The sequence below is a fragment of the Oryza sativa genome, chromosome 10, assembly GCF_034140825.1.
Source record: "Oryza sativa Japonica Group chromosome 10, ASM3414082v1".
Classification (NCBI taxonomy): Eukaryota; Viridiplantae; Streptophyta; class Magnoliopsida; order Poales; family Poaceae; genus Oryza; species Oryza sativa.
Window position 1 is genome coordinate 22,575,758 of NC_089044.1, and position 20,554 is coordinate 22,596,311.

The following is a 20,554-nucleotide window of genomic DNA, read 5'->3' on the forward strand; positions in this document are numbered from 1 at the left end:
ATAGCCGTGCTCGCGGTTATTGAGCACCAGGACATGTATTACACTTGGCTAGTCTCTAAATTCTTAACTTGTGTGGGATGGGTTGTTGCATGACGAATTTTTATGCTGTTGGAGCCACTTCCTGAGAAGGGGGAAGGTGGGCGTCCTCAGAAAACCATAACGACTCAATGGCGGGAAGCTATCCTTGGGATCACAATGGATGGTGGACAGAACCGTCGTTGTTTAAATACAAACACTGGTACTAAAATTTGATCAGTCAATGCTAGGTCTTAGGTTTGTGAAAAGAATTACAAAACTGGCTTAGCGCAAAAGAGCCATAGCCATCCTTTGAAATACCCCTTTCATATGCATTGTTGCTGTGGTGACTTGCTGAGTACGGTTGGTACTCACCCTTGCAAATATAAAATTAATCAGAAGCGGGAGATGAAGCTTCGGAGGATCCCTATGCCTACTACCAGGAGGGTCTTAGTACGGTCGTTGCCTGTGGCAATGGCATGCCGCTGCCTGAATTCCGCTGCCTTATCTATTTCTGTTGGATGTATTCCGGACCGCTCGGTCCGATGATTTAAGACAATGCCTGCGGGCTTATGATGTAATAATTAGCACTAGACTCTCGTGTATGTGCTTTTGGTATTTCAGCTATGAACTTGTGTACCAGACTACTTGATCCAGGGAAATGGTACTGTTTACATGAATGATTCCTGTTATAAAAACGGGGGTCCACAGAGGAAAAGAGAGAAGACTGATGTGGCAATGCTGACAGGTGGGGTCCACGTGAGGCCCACGCTGACTCACCCGCCACGTCAGACAAAACCGGGGTCAAAACCACCAGAGGACCTCAAGCGAACGGTTTTGTTAGTTGAGGGACCTCCGGTATCCGGTTTTGTGGTTGGGAGATGATTTTGTAACTCGATGACAAGTTGAGGGACCTTCGCTGTACTTTTATCTTTCTGGTACTGTGGTTTATAGGGATGTTATACGAACTTGACGTAAAGTTGAGGAACGTCTGGTCAACTTATTCATCGGCCCATTTAGGCCCATTGCAGAGATTCGGCGGCAGACTGATGTCCTTACTGATAATAGATCGGCCCATTAAAGGGCCACCAGTTGTTCTCCCAGATGAAAAACTAGCTGTTATACTAAGGCCTCCCCGTGACATTTCAGCCTTTTAATGCCTGAGCTTATATCGTAAGGTTAGAGTTAGCTTTGTCCACTCAATCACCTAGATGGTTTTTTACCTATGTGCGTACCACAGCTTAAGAGTTAACACACACAGAATATGAGAAGTTGGTAAAAACCTTTTAACTGCCCAAAAAACGGCAACAGGTTTTTTGGCTACCAATTAACAGAGCACGAGGCTACCAATTCTAACTACCGTTAGGCTTATATACAGCTACCCTATAATCAACGGACTACTATGGTACATTACATAAGCACAAGGCTAGAATGTAGGACTACACGGTAAGTTTCGCCAACAGATAATACACAGAAAGACAAGAAGAGAACACAGAGTCTCCCGCTTTTAATGGCCACCATCGGGGAGACCAACTCCATCGTCTCCCCCTTTTCCTCCACAAGACCTTGCAACAGACTCGAACAGCTTCTCGATCTCAGGTGCACAGCGAGTAAATGATCGAGCCCAAAAACTGTAGCGTGGATTCTGAAGGAAATGAAGCCTGTATTAATCCTTTTTCATCCAAAATTAAGCTGAATGAAAACTGAAAACTGTCACAATACCATACCTTTATAAGCTCAATGAAAGTAATTAGTAGCCCCCACGGGTGAGGGCGGTTAACTATTAGCCGTTCCAGAAGTACCCTAGTTATTTGCTCCTGGACTATTTCCTGCGATTTCAGATTTAGTTCCCATCAGAAAGGGTGTATATTTGCATACAAACAAAAAAAGGAGACCACATAGTAAGTAATCATCCGATACCTGGTTTGCCTCAGAAAACAAGTAAAGAATTATGAAGGAAAAATAGTGTGTGTGGTTGTTTGGATAGCGCAGCTGGTTGGCAATCGCATTGAGGAGGAGGTAGCGACCTTCTGTATCCGAATTCATTACAAGATTTCTGAAGAGCTCTGTAGCTGTCTCAATCTGGACATCCAGTTGACTTTGGTTCATTTGCTGCGCCGACGCTGATGCATTCATTTTATTAAGCTGCAACTGTTGCACAGCCTGAATATATCAATTGTATCAGATTAGTGTTGTCAGGACCTCAAGAATGTGAAGAAACGTTGACATGCAGCAGAGTCAAACAAAGCTTAGCCACGCCACGACTATAATTGTGAATCAATATCATATGATGCATCCAGTTAAACATGGTCAGGCCATACGATAGAATACCAAGTATGAGCATATTACATGAGTAGAAGGCGAACACAAATCTGAATTTGCACTAAAAAAGGAGGACACAAAAAGGACCATGAAAATTATAGATAAATGCTGGTTGAACAAACGATATTATATTGCTTGGCTAGTTGCCTAGTTGGATGAAACATAGACGCATTAGATAATAACCATGTCATTAACAGAACACCTTAGTTGCAACTTGCAAATGGCAGATTTAGAAACTGACCTGCATGCCCACATAGAGCACAAGTGAATTAACAAGAGGTACATTGTAACGAGTCCCAGCAATATTTGCTTCGTTTTGCGGCAGAAGTAACTTCTGCTTTAAATCAGTTAAAAAGGATCCATCTGGCCTCTGCGCGGATACAAGTGAAGGTGAGAAATTAAATATACCACCTTCGGTCAAGTAGTTTTCAACAATATAATTGCTGAATGAGTGAGTAATAGAGACACACTAAACCATCATTACATTAAAGAAATACATGAGTGAGAATTGGTAAGTCCATAAAATAAATGACAGCGGCGGCAATTGTCATTCACCTTGAGGTACTCATCAACCTGTGTCTTCATTTGCTTTGACTTTAAGGCACCATCAACATCAGACATGATTCTTGGAGGAATTGAAATCTCAGCAAGAAGATCAATCTGTGTTGCAAAAAAATGGTTAAGTTGATCAAACATACAATAGCGTGGAAAAGCATTAGAGTAAGTGTTACATAAACACAACCAGTAAATACCTTTAAATTTGGAGTAGAGGGATCTGGAAGTCTCATATTGCGTGGAAAAGCACTAAGAATAACATTGCGCATTTGAATGCAGCTGGGGGGAATGACATCACAGAAACTGAAGTGGTAATCGCAAAGGAACTCAGGGAAGTCATGCAGTAGCACAAGTAACACTCTCAAAGTTCCTTTGTACAACAGGTGTATCTACAATAGAAAAAAAGAACATAATAGTGTACCAAAATCAGAATGCAGTGAACCATGTACCAGACAGCCACAAATGAATATGCAGGAATAATACTTACGGGTTGTCCCAGTTCAGCATTTCTTAAATATGGTTCCATGAATTTGAACAAATCGACAAGCAACCTCTGGAAGAATGGCCAGCCCTTCTGTGCATTGCACAGCAATAGCTTTGGCATGAAGCTTCTGTGGCTTACCAATTCAAGCCAAGCAAAACTACACAAGGGGGATATTTTAGTTTAAGACAAAGCACCAACCAAGGTACGATTTGGAAAAAGGAGGATCATTCTGCCATTTATTGATTTAGGTTCTAAAATTATCCTAGAACAAGGGTCATCTGCAATTTTTATTGCATTGACCTTATTCCTTATCATTATTGACATTTTGTGGACCAGCTTATTGCACAACTTATATCAAACAAGAAGGTAAGCATGTTCGGAAATAGGATCATATAATTCCAGAGCTACATAATTCCTCAAACATAACTACTCTAGAGTATTATCCACTCTAAAGCAAATTACTTGAGCATTGTGGAAAAAGAAAATACCAAGCAGCATTTCATGAAGCTCAAAGCAAGAAATAGTATGTGATAATAAACTTTGAAAAATTCAATAGCAATAGAAGGTATTGGAAAAAGACACTCGAGTGCCCGCAAAGAATGAAACAAAATGAGGCAGTTAAAAAGAAGGACGTGACAACTGAGAATTAAAAGATCATCACAAACCTCCATGCAGGAACTCTCAAGGGTTGAAGCACATGGAATGCATTGGCAAATGCTGTCAACACCTGGTACATCAAGACATGCAAATGTAACATTTTACTAGCATATAAAATAAGCTATCAAAGCTAAACGTGCATAACATGTACCTGAAAATTAGCACTATCATGGTGAAGGTCAGAAGTAGTAAGCTCACTAAGCAAATTTATGAACAACCGAAAATACGGCCGAGGATTGAAAGAAACTTTCTTTTCTTCAGCATCTCTTTGAATAATCCTAACTATAACAGAAAGAATCTGCAAAGAAGTGAAGAAATACTTAATGGCAATGCCAATATAAAGTCTCAAAGAGTCATTAACAACGTAAAATGCTGACCTTATTAAAAAGGCTTCCTTTACTCGGTCCAATATCCACAGAAGAGTACTGAAGAAATCAACAGAATAATATGGTAAGTACTGTCCATAACAGAGAGGTAGGGAACATAAAAAAATTAGTTCAGATATTTCATGTTAAATAAATTTTATCATGGTTCAAGATAGCTTTTCACCGCAGCATCAACTTTAGAACAACTTTATATATGTATAGTAACATCACTCAACAGAAAAGAATGCAACATGTTAGTCAAAGCTATTTTAGAAATAGGAAAAATCCATGCTAAAGAAATCAAGCAGCTATATACACACCACCCAATACAGATGTTTCAGGAAGGCACTTTGGTTATAGCTTCTTCAAAAGAAATGTTATGCAATCATACAAGTGCTAGTGGCAAGGGAAAGTTTGAGAAAACAAAATGTTGGAACGCTTTGCATACAGAATTTGACTGTACCATAAGGCCATAACCATCCCGATTCACTTAATGTGACAAAATATATATTTTCAAATTAAAACAAGTCCAGACTTTCTGACCATGTTCACCTTAAAAGCACAAGCAAAATAGCATTTAATATACCTTTACCACCAGTGCCACAAGCTTTGAATATGAATCAATTGAGAAGTATGAAATCTGGAGTTGCTGCGTTGGCTGCTGAGAAATCCCGCCAGGAGCAACTACTTGCTCAGAGACTACAGAGTGTGCCACAGCAAGTTCCTGGCCATTTTGCAAAAATATTAGCACTCGCATATAAATCATTAGCAAAAGAACATGATACGGGTAGAAAAGACACCGTGAGAATATGGTAAAAGCGGTCGGTCAAATCATCTCCCTTTAGCAAGCCATCCTGTTGCAGCTTCACAATGTAATGAGTGTATGCTGAATCACCCATAGTGGGATGATCGCATATATTACACCATTCAGAGAATGATACTGCGACCTGTGCATCATCCAAATAATGCATTAGCTTTCCATGAATATAGGTTAATTTCAAAGTCAATAATATGTAACATCAACACATTTAGAGGTCAATACTTTTAAAGAATCAATTACTAACCATATTCAAAATAATATTCCATCAAACATAATAAACATAACTGCAGTCTGCAAAGAATATTAATGTCTAGACCATCTTTTTTTAAGAAGAAAAAAAAAACCTACGAGGATCTAGGTGACTTTTTTAATCAAGAATAAATAGGCACCCAATGAGGACTTGAGCTTTGGTAGCATTCAACAAGTTCCTCCCTTTTCATGCATCCATCTAATCAAACTAATCTACTGAGGAACAGTGACAACTTATTAAGAGATTAGCAACAAAGGCATCTCTAGTTATTTGTGTGAAACCATCATAATATGCACAAGGAGTTTGTCAGCTTTTGTTAGAACATGTACAGAGTGCACACGTTACAAAGTATTATCTGTATGCAAAATAAAAAAAATGACCAGCTAACAAACAATTCATACCACCAAGTCTGGTTGAGGGGGGCACAGTTTTTTTTTGTACAGAAGGTGACACAGGAATGTTTCCTTTTCTTAAGCCATGTGAACAAAAAAAAAATGAATGTTCCTGTGTAGAACTGTTAAATGACTAATGAATGCTCCCAAGTCTTTTTGAAGGACATTGACAGAGTCTCCAAATCAAATATTTATTCACTGCCTTTTCTAACCACAAATTCATAACTACATGAAAGCGTTCTTTCTCATGAAAACTAGTATATCATTTTCAGTTTTTCGCATCAAAGCGTTCGTTCTATCTCTTTTTTTTTGGCATATGTTAGGGAGTTAACATTTGAAGATTTGACGATGACATCTATTTTGAGAATGGAGGAGCTGTTTGGAGTAAACTGCATTAAGATACATGTTGCATGACACTGAAGCAGCTAGAGCATACACCACATATGTCATACCTTGGTTGCTGTTCATGATGAAGAAAAGATGTAACCGAACAGGAACCAAAGTTAAATCGATAAAGAAAATAAATTTATTGTTCTATCTCTAATAGTTTCAGGAGATAAAATCCTGTGTGATGTCTCCACAACGAAAACTGATATAGTGTGTACAACTAACCTTCTCCTGAAAACCAACAGCATCAGTGAACGCAACATCATTAGCATTATTTTCCTCTTTATTCACCAAAGGACGACCGGATAAAACCTGAAACCAGTTAGGTGTAATTTGTGGAGTCAGCATAACATTTACTATTGGAACAATGGAAGGTATGACCAATTATCGGTCTCCTGACCTTTTTATCCCTTGACTGTCTAATATTTTCATCCTTCACGGAAGCAAAACTTCTAGCGATTTCAATCAACTGCTGCAGCGATTCAGGAGAACTGGGCCTGATTGCAAGCTGCAAAATAGCATATGTGTAAGCCAAATAAAAGGTCATAAGACACTAGAATAAAACATCTGCAAAAAAAATGTCTTACTTTTGATAAGGCATCAACAACATTATAAACCTCTGCGATGCTAATAGATTCTTGGGTAATCAATGTCTGGACAAGTGATATAGCAAACTCGGTTGCAGCCTCTGAGGAACAGAAAAAGAGACATGAAAAACTCTCCAATGAGATGCAGCACATACAACAGATTCAAAATTGACTTTGTTTTATATTCAGTTTTTCCTGTATTTACTAATTGAAGGGATTCAACATTATGCTGTAACAGAAACAGTTTACAGGAATTGTTCTTCACAAAGATAAACTCGTCAACAATTCTCCAGACATTTAACATAGGACACAGACAGAAATTTATAACATTTGGCCCATTGCATATATTGTGGACAGACATGCACATTAAAAACATTTGCTCCACTGCACTTTCTTAAGAAAATTTTAAAACAAGTAACCATCATTCAGGTATTATAGATAGGTTAAAATGGGAGAAACAAAGGGGGTAGAATATGCCGCATTCCGTTTCCTAGGCTAAAAGCAGATGCGGCATAGGTCCCATTTTTCCATACTAGACACTAGAAATTATTGGGTCCAATGCCTGAATTACATGATTTACTCTGCTAATAACCAAATAGTTCGATTAGTGAAACTATGTTAGAAAAGAAAATCAATAACAAGTTGGCTCAGCAACATTTCAAATTCAATAATCTAAATCAAGTACTTCATCAACCTGAACATTGGATGCAGTATGCCAAATTATGGATAAGTTTCATCACATCCCTATTTGTTTCATCAATACAGGACATGCAAGCTGTTTTAACTGACAAACCAATAAACGGAATGCATGAAAACTTTTCACTTGCTACATGCTAGAATAACACAGGTATATCTATGCCTGAATGCCAAACATACAACAATACCCAACTTAAACAAGAACTAGCTTTTCAAGTACTTTCTCAACTTACTGTTTCTTCCGCCATCAATAATCTTCGCCAAATGAACATTGTAATCCCCAAGATTAATCAGTTCAGACCGAATTAGTCCAATAATTATGTCGATGTTAAACTTCTTATCTTCGTCAGAATATATTACCTGCACAAAATGTTAAGTCACTCAAAAGAGCTTGATCCAGAAACAAGTCATGACTTTTAAGATCAACGGATTCAACTTGTACAGAGAAAAACAGTCATATTGCCAAAACTATTTGGAACAGACTTCTTGATAACTAATTACCCATGATTGAATTAACTTGGCCAAAAGATCTATATGCATGGAAACAGTCCTATCATTTTTCTATTTTTACATATTTCATAGTGTGCATGTGATGGTAAAAGAACAGCAAAAGGATGGTCCTGGTAAAATGGATCATTGATCTAAATGACTTAAATCTGTTCCATGGCTCTTGAATGATACCAAGAGATTTTAGCTAATTGACTTGAAAAGCTAGAAGGACCAAACTGATCAGGTGCAAGATAACTTTGGCAAAGGTGGCATTTCCTTGCCACATAAAGCACCCATCATGCAAGTTACTTGTAGAAACAAATATAACTAAAGGTAATCTCAAAGAGTGCAATGAAGAGGAGAAAAAAGGATATTGTTAATATTTACAGAATCTTCTGCCCCAAAAAGGTTCAAAAAGCATATCTGTACAGAACATCACAGCGACAGCATTTTCAAGAACTTATTTTGGCTGATTGCGGTGGTATTTTTTAAATATGAAATTTCAACGGTGGTATTTTTGAAGTTGTTTTGTTTGCAATGTGCCAAGCAAATTAAAATAAATTATACTATGAATGTACGATGTGCAGCCAGTATACATGAAAAGACAGTATCAAATATTATCAAGGACCACGAGGATTTAAGTCCATCATATAACCATGGATAATAAACATATGGGAATTACTAGGGAATATACCCAGCTCGTTAACTCCTTGACGACAAGTTTGCAAACATCACGTATTGCGACCAAAGCTGCTAGGAGCCATGTGACATAATTACTGTTTGATGCATTGTCATACAAACTTCTGAAAACCTGGAACCAAAATATCCAAATATTCAATAGAGGGAGGGAGGGAGGGAGAGACTGAAACAAGTGCTTATTACAAATAGGAAATGATGGCAAACCTTCTGTGCAATAGCCAAGGCAGCTTCATCTCGACTGACACATCTGAGTAAGATGTCGGGAACCTCCGCAATGACAGACTGAATACAGCAATAAATGTTAGCATTATGTTGAGAAAGGGTAATGTACTGCAGATGAATCTATAGCAAAAAAATAAATAACTAAAAGGAAAATAAGAACAAATCCCTGGAAGAAAATGGCAACAAAGCTAACCTGAATTTCTGCATCTTTGCCATCCTTTGCGATCAAAGTATCCAGCTGTAAGGCAAAAAAAAAAATAGAATGTAAAACTTGCATAATGACAGAATCACCCAAAAGGTCTAAGAGACCGTAAGTGTAGAAAATATATTTAACAAAGGCAAATGACATTTTACCACAAGTAAAAACACTATCTAGATTTGGCTGAAAAGTATGTACCAGTGAAAAAAAATCACACTTTTCATATGCAAAGCATGAACTATCAATAGGGACCACTGGACAAAGACCGCAATAAGTAATTCATTTTCAGGTGCACTTTAGATGGTACTAACATGCTAACACATGCAATAATTCCACCATGCTACTAGATAAATTTCAAAAAATCCACACGCTATATAAAACATATTTGTACCTTTTGTGAAACTTGTTGGTACATCTCCAGCGCATCACTAGTATTCAAAGGTTCCACAAAAACAGATCCCATCCGATCAACAGCAGTTGTAGGTGAAAGTGGTGCCGAAGTAACAAGATCCTGGTAACAGAGTTTGGCAGGTATAAGAGAACGCATTCAGCACCATTTCCTCATTTAAATACAAGAGTAAAAGATACTGACTTTATTCGTGGTTGTTGGTTCACCCACTGGAAGGTCATTGGGAACCATAGGCGGAAAAACAGATGCAACATTTGTGGTTCCAATAACTTGGGTAGATGTGTCACTCGCGCCAATTTTTGAAGAAAGGCTGCAGAAGACTTAAGAATGAGTGCTCCGATAGAAGTAAATAAATGCAAGAAGTCCAAGCATCTTTACCTTGAAAGGTGTGCATTGCGATCTGATTCTTCATGTACCAGTTCTGTAGTCTGACTTGCAGATGCAAAATGGGAGGAAAAGCTACTGGAGTCTGTCAGTGCTGAATTTGGACTGTAAACTCGAGGTACACTGGAATTGCTTGGAGCGACCGCCATCGCTGTAGCAGTAGCTGAACCACCCGCATTTTGACTACTCTGACTGTGCCATACAGTAATGAAGTCCTAAATTCAACGGTGAAGCGAGATGCAGATAGTCAAACATAGTGAACGACAAATTTTGCTGTATAAAGAGATACTCATGCTAAACTGTTTCACCTCATACACTCGTCGTTGGGCAGCAGATAAATGGCCAGTAGGCTTAGGACGAAGAGCATCCGGAACACGCTTAAGACCTTGAGTGTAAGGAAAAGCATCATAATATGCAGATCCAAGTAGTTCTTTTTGTCTCCTTAGTTGTGAAAAGGGCTGCTTGATTTCCCCATCGATCATCTCAACAGCCTGTAAGCATGTTATTGATGTTATTATCTCCTTAGTTTCTGCAATACTGCGGCTAGGTGTATACATTCAGTAGCAAAGCTAAAAGAAGAAGTGTTATTTACATTGTGCTCCTATCAAGCAGTATCAAGAATACTGCTGGCTACATGACCATCATAACAATTACATAAGCAAAGAAGACAAATGCAACAGACTGGAAAGAAGCATAAGCACACTTAATAAAGTGGTAGAGAGTAGAGACCCACCTTGCGTGTTGCAACGGTCTCTATTAGGGCACATCCAAGATCCAGATTATCATTGACAAGAATAAGCATAATCTGCTCTGTGGATTCAGTATTATTAGTTATGCCCTGAATAAGACTACGAAGATGAGATGATAAAGCAACACGAAGAGGTTCCTACAAAAAAGAAAGAACAATTGAATAAGCTACCATACATGTGATGCAAACATGGATAGAACTAAACAGTAGTCCTAGTATATTCCTGCCAGCAAACTAAATCTTAAAAACCTTAAGCAGAATTACCTTGGATGTAACATGGGCAAGACTTCCAGCTAGTGTACCGACCATCAAATGTGCAGAACGAGATACGGCACTATCATCCGCTTCCATTGCATAATCCTGCAGGAAAACAAATAAGCAAGCATATAAGAAACTTTTTCTACCACAGCAATAGCTATCACAGATGCATGGTGGTCACCTTTAGAATAAGTTCCTTAGTTGTTCGGCTCGCTATTGTAACACTTCTTTGAATGACAGGACCTATAATCTCTTTGATGGCCTTATCCAAAGCCATATCCATGATTCTACAAATACCAAGAATGTAACAGATCATTAGAAAAAGAAGATCAAACGTAAGCTGATATTATCTTCAAAACACATACTTGCTATACTGCAACGAGCCAAAAGAGCTAAGCTTTTCATTAATTCTGAAATATATATCTGCACGTGGAATTGCCGCAATAAGCTGTGAAGGACCCACAAAAAATATAGTCAATTATAATGAAAATCAAACTTTGATGTACATAGAGATAAGCAGCAAGTGCAGACCTGGCTAAGAGAAAATGAAGACGATGATAGTGATGGTGTTTGTGATGGCGAAACCTGGCTCAAACCAAGAGAGGAAACCTGTTCAGGCATGATTAAAGCGGACTTGTCATCTTCTACCATATTGTTTGTAGGAAGGCGAAGAGGTGCTGCATACTGTAGTACAAAAATATCCAACATGGATTAAAAAAACATTTGTGCGTACAGATTTTAGATTAAAACTAAACATGAAAGCAGAAGACCAACCTGACTCAACATATTTGGAAGGCTTGTAGCACGGGAAGTGCTATTTATCTCTGGTTGTGGTTCCACATGGTTTATTGTAGGCATGACGCCAGAGGAAACCTCAGCAACTACTGGTGCTTGAGATGCACTAACATCTTTATTTGAAAAATCTGGATTTCCCTCTATTTGCCGAATACGGTCTTTCAGAAGAGAAGATGGTTTCACATCTTTCATATCAACACTTAGATTCTTAAACAAGACCTACAGCCCCAAACAATCACAATTAGCTGACGTACTTCGAGCAAACTTTAATCAATCATCACAAAATAGAAAACAAAGAAGGATGCAAAGAAACCTCAATGTCAAACTTCAGGTTCATCTTGAGATTAGGTAGATTATAGATCTCAACGAGAAGGCTAAGAATACCCATTGTCCAAGGATTTGGAGGACGGTATGCTATACTCGACTGGCAAGGTTCAAGAATCTGAAAATCTCCATTTGGTCAATATGGCAAGCACAATAACATAATAATTTCTATTTAAACCAAGATCTCAACATAAAATATACACCTTTGATGTGAATGGTATAATAGCAATCATCAAACCCCTTTCATATGCCTGAAAAAAAAGAATTGAAATGAATAGCCCATGACAAGAAGAATAATACATAAACAAATCATAGTGACAGTTAAATTCAGCATAAATCATTACATCAACAGACACAAATCAAACACAACATAATGCTAGATTAAATCATCCAGCCAATAAACCCAACTAAAAGCATTACACACCACCACATCCAATATTCAAACTTAGCAAAAGGTCAAATTAAAATAGAGGAGCACCCAGTGTCATTTGGTAACATAGTAGTTCATGGCTGATGCAGTAACAAACAGTCAAAAGTACATATTATTAAGGTTCAACATAAGACAACATTAAAGCAATGAAGAAACATAAACGAAGCAGAATAAAGTAAAACCATTACCTCTATAATAAGAATTTTGGGATCAATTTCCTTTGCTCGTAATGTTTGATTCCTTCCTATAGTGAATTTTCCTAGCCAACTACCAAGATTTTTAAGCAATGAACGTTCTTCCGAACTAGATTTTATGAGATCGGACTGTAATAAGACCTGCAGAAGACAACGTTCCAAGTTTTAAAATAAAATGGTACTGAAAGAGAGAAAGACAAGATATGAGTAAAGCATGACCTTGCAGTTCTCATATGTAGCTTTAACCATTTCCTTATTCAATGATTTTGAGTTGACTTTGTCGAAAAACTTCAAGTATAAATCATGAAAATTTGGTTCAATGCTTGCCCTGTAAACAGAAGGGCATGGTTTTATCAGTTGAAAAGCAGAAAAGTTTACATGAAATAACAAGTGCATTGGCCAGCATGTTTACCTTTTCATGACCATATATTGCGCAAACCAGGGATAATACTGTTCTTGCAAAACCTCGTTAAATTCTCTTGCCTTAGCCTCCATATTGGAAGTGGAAATATTATTGATCATGAAGAAAATCTTGTCTTGAACTTCAGAAGGAGGGGCCTATGAAGTGACAAAAGAAAAGATACTTGAATAACATTGAAACAATTGTTTGCTCAAAGAACAGTAACTATTATCCCCTCACATCCTCTCAATATAGATCTGCTACGCGTTCCCTGTTAGTTTATGTAATGCATAAAGAGTGGCCACATGAAACAAGGTCATTACAATTTTCTTGGAAATAAGTCTTGCATAGTTTACAAATTGATTGATGTAAAACAATTGCCACAGTAAAATGGACTATTTTCTCGTAGAGGATTTAAGGTTTCACTACATTTCTTAAGTCAGTCAGGCCCCCAAACCGGTTTAAATAGTTTGAGAAGTGTGGACCTTTGCTGCAATTCACGGTTTCACACCAAAAATTAAACAAACCTCAATCGGTGTATCTCTTCTTTCTGCAGCGGCAACTAGAGTTTCAATATTCAGAGCAGCTCCAAATCCTGTGGTGAAGGAAGGTTGTCGAATGCCTAGAAAACAATGGACGGGTCATAAAAAATAATGTAAGGCCATAAATTCGAGCACAAAGAATGATAATGACTATGGTTAAATTATCAGCAAGTTCTGATTAGTGTTGAGCTTAACATGTAAGCTAGAAAGTGACCTGAAGGAGCAGAACTTCTAGACCGCAGAAAGCCAGTGGGTTGTAAAGGAGCTGATACAGTGGTAGAATGATGAGGAGAAGCTTGTGACGATGGTGTTGTGGCAGCCTACAATAGTTCATATTTAGCTAAGGTTCAACCAAACATAGCGATAAACTTAATGTAATAAGAAACAGTTTTAATGCATCTATTTAGTATCACAAGACATAAAAAATAATAATTTCAACACTGGTACCTTTAGATTGACAGCCAAATCACCAGGTGATGAAGCAAGTGGCATTTGCCCACTAGAAAGAATGTTTTTGGCTTGAATGATGTTTGTAGAGCCCTTGGACCTCTCCCCAAGGAAACCCTGGTGCCTCTGTTGGTGTGACCGTTCAAGTTGTGTTGGAGTTGGATTGATGAGCTGCCACGATGCTTCAGAAGCCTACATACGAAGGGCATCTCTTTAATACCAAGTGTAACAAGTATTAAAAAATCAAAGTTTGCCTGCTTGACTTGGATGTAAGTATACCTCCATATTTCCAATAGATGATGAACCATGCTGATCTGCAGAAAGCATGCTGCCTACATTTGGCTCATTTTGACTTGACGATATCTTGGCGAGCACTCGTTCAATTGCAGCAACTAATTCGGCATGTGTTGCACGAAGATGTGATATCTGCAATATATGGTTACAGTACTGTGGCCACTCGATTAGACGATCCATAAACTGCTCTAGCGCTGTTGTTCCGAACATAAACATCTGCAAACAACATAAGTCAGCATAAAATTCACATAAAAGTTGAGATAATGCAGATAACACAAAGATTTGATTGACAATGGTAAACCTTTGAATCGATAGATTTACGCAAGGCATCAAGAACACTACGTAGAGCAATTCCAAGTCCCAGGTGAGCCACAAGTTGATGCTTAATGAGAGATCCTGTAACCACACACAAAGTTGCATTACAAACAATTGAAAAATATCGATCATGTTTTGAAAATTTCAGCAGAACAAACTATGGCCTGACATGTAAAATTACAAATGATGCAATCGTAAAAAAAAGAACATCACACAGCCTAATAAATTTCTATGCAAGAGCCTTGCGAATGATGTTGCAAATTGTTGATCAGATTATATTAACCACAAGTCCACAACAGGCCATGCATCAAAGCAAACTACAGATTTTTTTTTTTGTGAAGAGTATGCCTGCAATGAAGCAGAGAGAGAGAGAGAGAGAGGAAAAAATAGTTTCATTTTGTTATGGTCATAACAGCGATTTTAACTTCCCAAATACAACATAAAATACTAAAATAATCAGATGTGGAGCACCAACACCTAGTTTAAAAAAAATGCATCCAAATATCCTATTAAATCATGAGTATCGGATCACCAAATTAGAAACATTGCAATATGAGTAAATTAGCGCCAGATAAAAATCAGTGTATCTGAATACAGAATTCTTCAGGAAAGAAAACAAATAAAAAAAATGAGCACATACCCATGAGCACAGCTGCTAACTTAAGTTGTGTATCTGGATACTTTGGGAAGAATTTGTACTCCTCGAACAAATTTGAAACCATGCAATTGAAAATTGATAGCTCCCTGCATTCAAAACAAAAGTAGATACTAAGTAGTTATAAATAAGGCTTTTGAACATTAGCTTGAAAGAAACAGAGTAGTTATAACTAAGGCAAGATACCATGAAAAACATCCGGAGGACTGTAGACAAATCAGCCAACAAATTTACAGGATTAACTGATATTTTTTGTACAAAAAACATATACGTAATAAAAAAAAACATATTTTGTTTTTGCCCCAACTGATAGGGGGAAACCATCTGCATCTCAGTGAGAGAACCAAAGGAAGAGAACAGAAAAGCATAGTTAGTTAGCAAATAATTATTCTGCCCAGGAATCTAGTCCAAAACTAGATTAGTACGTAAACGACAAATTAAAAGGACAGAAGGAACTTGACAACATGTGATAAGTAAACATCATTAACACCAATGAGAAATAAAGAGAAAGGTCATACATGTTATGGACCAGCACTTATCGAAATTAAGAAGGTAGCAAAGTTCAGCAGAAAGTAGATCAAATGAAGTACAAAAGGCACCTCTTGTTTGTAGATTCTTTGAAACGTGCAAGCATTTGTACCATAGCATCAACGCTTATCTGTCCAGAAAACATCTGGTGAAAATATATATTTGCCTGTGCTTCAATGTCGTCAGGACCTCCCTCAGAAGTAGGGGCATCCCTTCCTACAACACCATGATTCCTTGATTCATGCACTGCTTCCACTCTCCTTAGTTCCTCCACAAGTTGGTTAGATAACAGCTGGCCCGAGTGAGATTGCAGAACCTGCACATTTCACACCGTTTCAGCGCATTTACAATTATGCAACAGCACATCACCCAATGATAGCTGAAAAATAATAGAAAGATATTGCAACCTTTATAATTAGAGGGCAAGATTCTCGGCAAATATCCAAAATCATCACTTGAGGTTGTTGGACAGCACCTTCTGCAGCCTCATAAGTTGTGTTGCTCATAATTTCCTTCAAGAATTTCACACATTCCTGGAAGTACTAGCTGTTAGCATGCATATTAAAAGTACAGACTACAGAGCCAAGCTGGAATGAAGACCATATAGAAAAGTACAATCTGCCTGAATTTGTGGTGACATGTGGAAGAACTCATATATTACCTCAAGAAAAGTCTCTCCTTGAGCAGTCAGCTTTTCAACCAACCATTTCTCAAGATTGCTATGACTTTGCCTAAAAGCAACTGTAGCAAGCTTGATGCTAAATGCAAACGGGGTGGAATCAAGGACTGCGGATAGGATCTGTTACAAATAAAATTGTGAGAATAATAAAACAAGCACTGACAAAATCCACTGAGATCGTAATAAACTATTGATGCATAACACAATGTCTGTAAATTAATGCTAGCTTAAACAGCACCAAGTAATAGTTGTGAAGAATGTAATCCGCGAAATCTATGTTCCACCAACACAAAGAACACAAACTAAACTATGTTTCGACCAATCAAAATCCATGACACTGGCACTGTGGATATAAAAAGAATATCAAACTAACCCATCCTTGTCAAAAATACAAAATGTCCTAAGTTAAAAAAGCTAACACATTAATATCTTAAGAGTATCTCCACAATTACTTTTGCTAGCTTCTCTTTCAAGGGGCGTCAGCATAATTTGAAAGACACTAATTGTATTGCTTAATTTGCCACTACTATTTCTCCTTGGGTTGAAAACTAAGTTTAGCACCTATGTTTTTCTATAATATATCCCATACAACTTGTGCTTACGGACTTGTAGCAAATAAATACAGTAGGCTACATCTTAACCGTCCACTTCATTTGTACACAAATAAAAAAAATTAAGAGTCACCGAGTACCAAATAAAGGCTCATTGAATTACAAAGTTAACACTTCAGATAAAATATAAACAAACTACAAGACTGTTAAGTTGTCAACTTAAAAACTTAGCTACAAAAGTTTGGCAAAATTGTGTTACCGTTAGGTCTTGACATATCTCAACAGTTCTGAGAAGGCAATTTGCGTCGGAATGTGAATCAACAAATCCACGAAGAGTGAGGTAAGGGTTGACATGCCAGAGAGAGTTCATAAGACTACTGTATGTAGTGTCCTTCAGTATCATAGGGAAAACACAAGACAATACTTCATACTGGAGGAGATTATATGGAGTCTGCAAATAGACAATGTTGTTCCTAAAGTTAAAAAGATATATAATATACAAGGGGAGGCATTAAACAAAATTGGAACAGAAAGCATACATTGATGTGGCTAACACCAAGAAGTAAAACATCAGGGCAATGAATCAGTGGGTAGTCAAGCATTGACCGAACCATTGTTGCATAGCCAAGTTCAGCAAGTTGGCATAAAACCTCTAGAAGGTCCAGGCAGTACCAAGCCTGATTGCCTTGCATGCGGTTAGCAAATTCTGGAAATACCTAAGGAAGATCAGAAAGGTTAGACGTGTCAAGTGTGAAATAAGATGTTTATTAGGATTAAAGAAATTTTGAAAGGACAGTGATACCATCTTCCTGGAACAATGTTTGAATGTAAATGTATCAGTTGGCGCAGCCACCGCATGTTTCAAGAATGATAATTGTCCTTCTGTATTCTTCCACAGTGACCCACAGACAGCATGAAGAGGAAATGGATCCTGTATGAATCAATCAATAATTCCGTAAAACAGTTCATGACTTTCAGTACAGTACAACAGAAAAACTTCATACCTTGCAGGCCCGAGAATATATAGACATCAGCAAACAAAATGCCGCTTCATCAGGGATACAGAAACCCTCATGATCAAGATTTTCCACTACAGTAATCCAATTAGTTCTTGGGGCCTGCACTCACAAGACAAGACGTATTAAGAAATGAAAAGGAAAAGAAGTTGACAGCAATGATAATCAAGAAGATGAAGGATAAAGACTCACAATTTCATTAATTGAATCCACGAGAACATCAATATTCCATGCAGTAAATTGAGATGAGTCACTTGGTTGGCTGTTGCCAACGGCCGACATGAACGTTGAATATGTATTATGAGCTTCACCAAGACCAACATGAGTGCAAACAACTGCTCCAAGCAACTTAGAGATTCCCATATCATCAAGAGGCTCAAATAGTGACAGTATTTCTTTACAATGAGCAATATCTGAAGTACACCCGTAGCCTAATTCAGTAATGATGTCAGCCATGCTTATTTCTTTCCCAATTTCAGATAGAAGGGAATCAAAATCATCATCCAAGCTACCAGTGTATAGTTCCATGTGCCTGTAAGGTGCCAAAAAGGCAATGAAATGTGCATGAGTAAAGCAAAATTGAAAATGAAGCATAATGTAAATAGAAGGAACTCTTCAAACCTTGAAGAAATTGTTGGCCGAGCGTTGCCTTCCTTAATTGGGGCAGGAACATAGAATGGCATCTCTTTGACATTTAATAGGGAGATGATGTTAGTGAAAGAATCCATATGCTTTGAGAGGCCATCAGTCTGGTGAAGAAACACAACAATATCGTGAATTTGATCATTTGTTAAAACATGGGCTGGATTTGCACATATCTCCTCGATTTCAGCGATTGAGAACTTTTGCCCTATAAAGCAAAGAATAGAGGTGTAATTAAGCATTTCAATGAGAACTGACACATGACTAAGCCAGGGAAATTGATCTACCAAGCACCTACCTTTCGTAATCAAGCCTAGATTTCCAGAATCTGATAGGGCAAGCCCAACTCCAACCCTCTCTCCAGCAGATAGATTAAGTTCATTTGACAATTTTACAAGGAACATATCACTGACATGTACTGTCTTCAGTGCTTCACAAAAACTGGTGCTGAAGTATGGTTTATCCAGACAATACTTGAAAACAGTTGATAAGAGCTCAGGTTTCAATCGAGAGCTCTTTGCCACGTCGGCATTCAGCAGCACTTCATCCAAACAAACTTGAAGCAGCAAACTGCATCCATCAGGACTGCAGTCCGCTAGCTGAAACAAAGGAAAGGTAAAAAATATTAGAAAGGATTCCACCAACTAAAGCAAATTCCGGTGGAGATAATTATGAATGCAAATGAGTTAGAACAGTTCTGATAACAAGAGACAAGGTATAAATCATTTAGAATGATCCAGAGTCCATAATGCTAAAAACACCATGCACCAATAATACAATAAAATGCAGCGCGTCATTCTGACAAAAATGAGTAATTCTAAGAGCGCCAATACTAAAAAGTCGATGGTGGTCTAGCGGAGTTGATTGTGTAAGTATAAACATAAGACAGACATCCCAAGACATCTGCAATGACAAAGAATGCAAAATCTTGTACAAATTCACAAACATATGCATCTTAACACAATTCTCATCTGAGTATCTGACCACAAGTCAGGCTAAATTCAAAACAATCCAAAGCTTAAGTGTCCTATTCCAACCCAAGAGTAAATTTTGCACGACCATCAAACTGAGAAACTTGAACCATGGAACACGTGCACCACATTGAGGGATCTATGCAACAAAAAAAAAACACCAACCAACACATCCCACGTTATCCAATCGTGAGGAATCCCACCGAAACCCTAGATTAAGTCGCGGAGAAGAGCATCAAAGGCGATGCCCTAGTATCGCTCCTCGTCAATACCCACAAGACAGATAAATCCGCCAAAACCCTAGATCAGCCCTCAAGATTGAGGCGCTTCAAAAAGACGAAATCCAAGCGACGGGGGGGGGGGGCGGATCTACGACCGCGGCACGAACCAATCGCCGCCGCGCAAAACGCCAGGCCGAAACGAAGCACCTCGGGCCGTGGATTTCGGGCCCGGGCGGGGCGGGGCAGGGCGGCTCGCGTTTACCTGGCAGAGCTCGCGGTGGGTGGAGTCGAAGGTGGAGTCGTCCACGCCCTGCACCAGGGAGCGGACATCCTCGGCTACGGCGGAATTGAAGGGGATCATCCCGCCGGCGGCGGCGGCGGCGGCGGCGAGCGCGACGCTGGGAGAGCGAGCTAGGGCGTGTGGAGGTAGGGTGTGTGGGTGCTTCAGTGCTTGCGATGTTGGGCGAGTGCGACGCGATGCGAGCGCCGGGTGATGGGAAATGGAGAGGAGCCGAGGAGCGAGAGAGAGCGACCGACCGTCGTCGGCTACGATTGGGAGACACGTAAATTAGAAAATACGTGTTCGTTCCGAGGACACGAACTACTGCTTTC

The 20,554-nt window shown here is 38.6% G+C and overlaps 1 protein-coding gene across 2 annotated transcripts; it reads right to left on the reverse strand.

Moving 5' to 3' along the window:
• Nucleotides 1–1,280: 1,280 nt before the first annotated feature.
• On the reverse strand, nucleotides 1,281–20,413 carry LOC9272729 (uncharacterized). 2 transcript variants are annotated; one of them, XM_026021003.2, is made up of 51 exons: nucleotides 20,205–20,413; nucleotides 19,049–19,349; nucleotides 18,730–18,958; nucleotides 18,301–18,640; nucleotides 18,097–18,210; nucleotides 17,895–18,023; nucleotides 17,632–17,808; nucleotides 17,352–17,543; nucleotides 16,524–16,661; nucleotides 16,270–16,395; nucleotides 15,934–16,178; nucleotides 15,320–15,423; nucleotides 14,666–14,760; nucleotides 14,350–14,580; nucleotides 14,071–14,262; nucleotides 13,838–13,943; nucleotides 13,609–13,703; nucleotides 13,094–13,239; nucleotides 12,901–13,009; nucleotides 12,676–12,822; nucleotides 12,261–12,308; nucleotides 12,047–12,175; nucleotides 11,713–11,952; nucleotides 11,470–11,547; nucleotides 11,304–11,386; nucleotides 11,120–11,225; nucleotides 10,945–11,040; nucleotides 10,666–10,818; nucleotides 10,241–10,423; nucleotides 9,927–10,147; nucleotides 9,732–9,858; nucleotides 9,531–9,650; nucleotides 9,134–9,178; nucleotides 8,923–9,000; nucleotides 8,714–8,830; nucleotides 7,764–7,890; nucleotides 6,835–6,935; nucleotides 6,648–6,755; nucleotides 6,473–6,559; nucleotides 5,199–5,345; nucleotides 4,985–5,122; nucleotides 4,411–4,458; nucleotides 4,185–4,331; nucleotides 4,042–4,103; nucleotides 3,380–3,533; nucleotides 3,090–3,281; nucleotides 2,893–2,997; nucleotides 2,579–2,707; nucleotides 1,936–2,178; nucleotides 1,743–1,844; nucleotides 1,281–1,660 (listed from the first exon to the last, which is right to left on the reverse strand). In XM_026021003.2, the coding sequence occupies exons 1-51, from the start codon at nucleotides 20,301–20,303 to the stop codon at nucleotides 1,523–1,525; spliced, it is 7,167 nt and encodes a 2,388-aa protein (XP_025876788.1). In that variant the 5' UTR covers nucleotides 20,304–20,413; the 3' UTR covers nucleotides 1,281–1,522. The 2 variants fall into 2 exon arrangements, with proteins under 2 accessions (XP_025876788.1, XP_015614203.1); XM_015758717.3 differs by having other exon boundaries at nucleotides 11,470–11,622.
• Nucleotides 20,414–20,554: the final 141 nt, after the last annotated feature.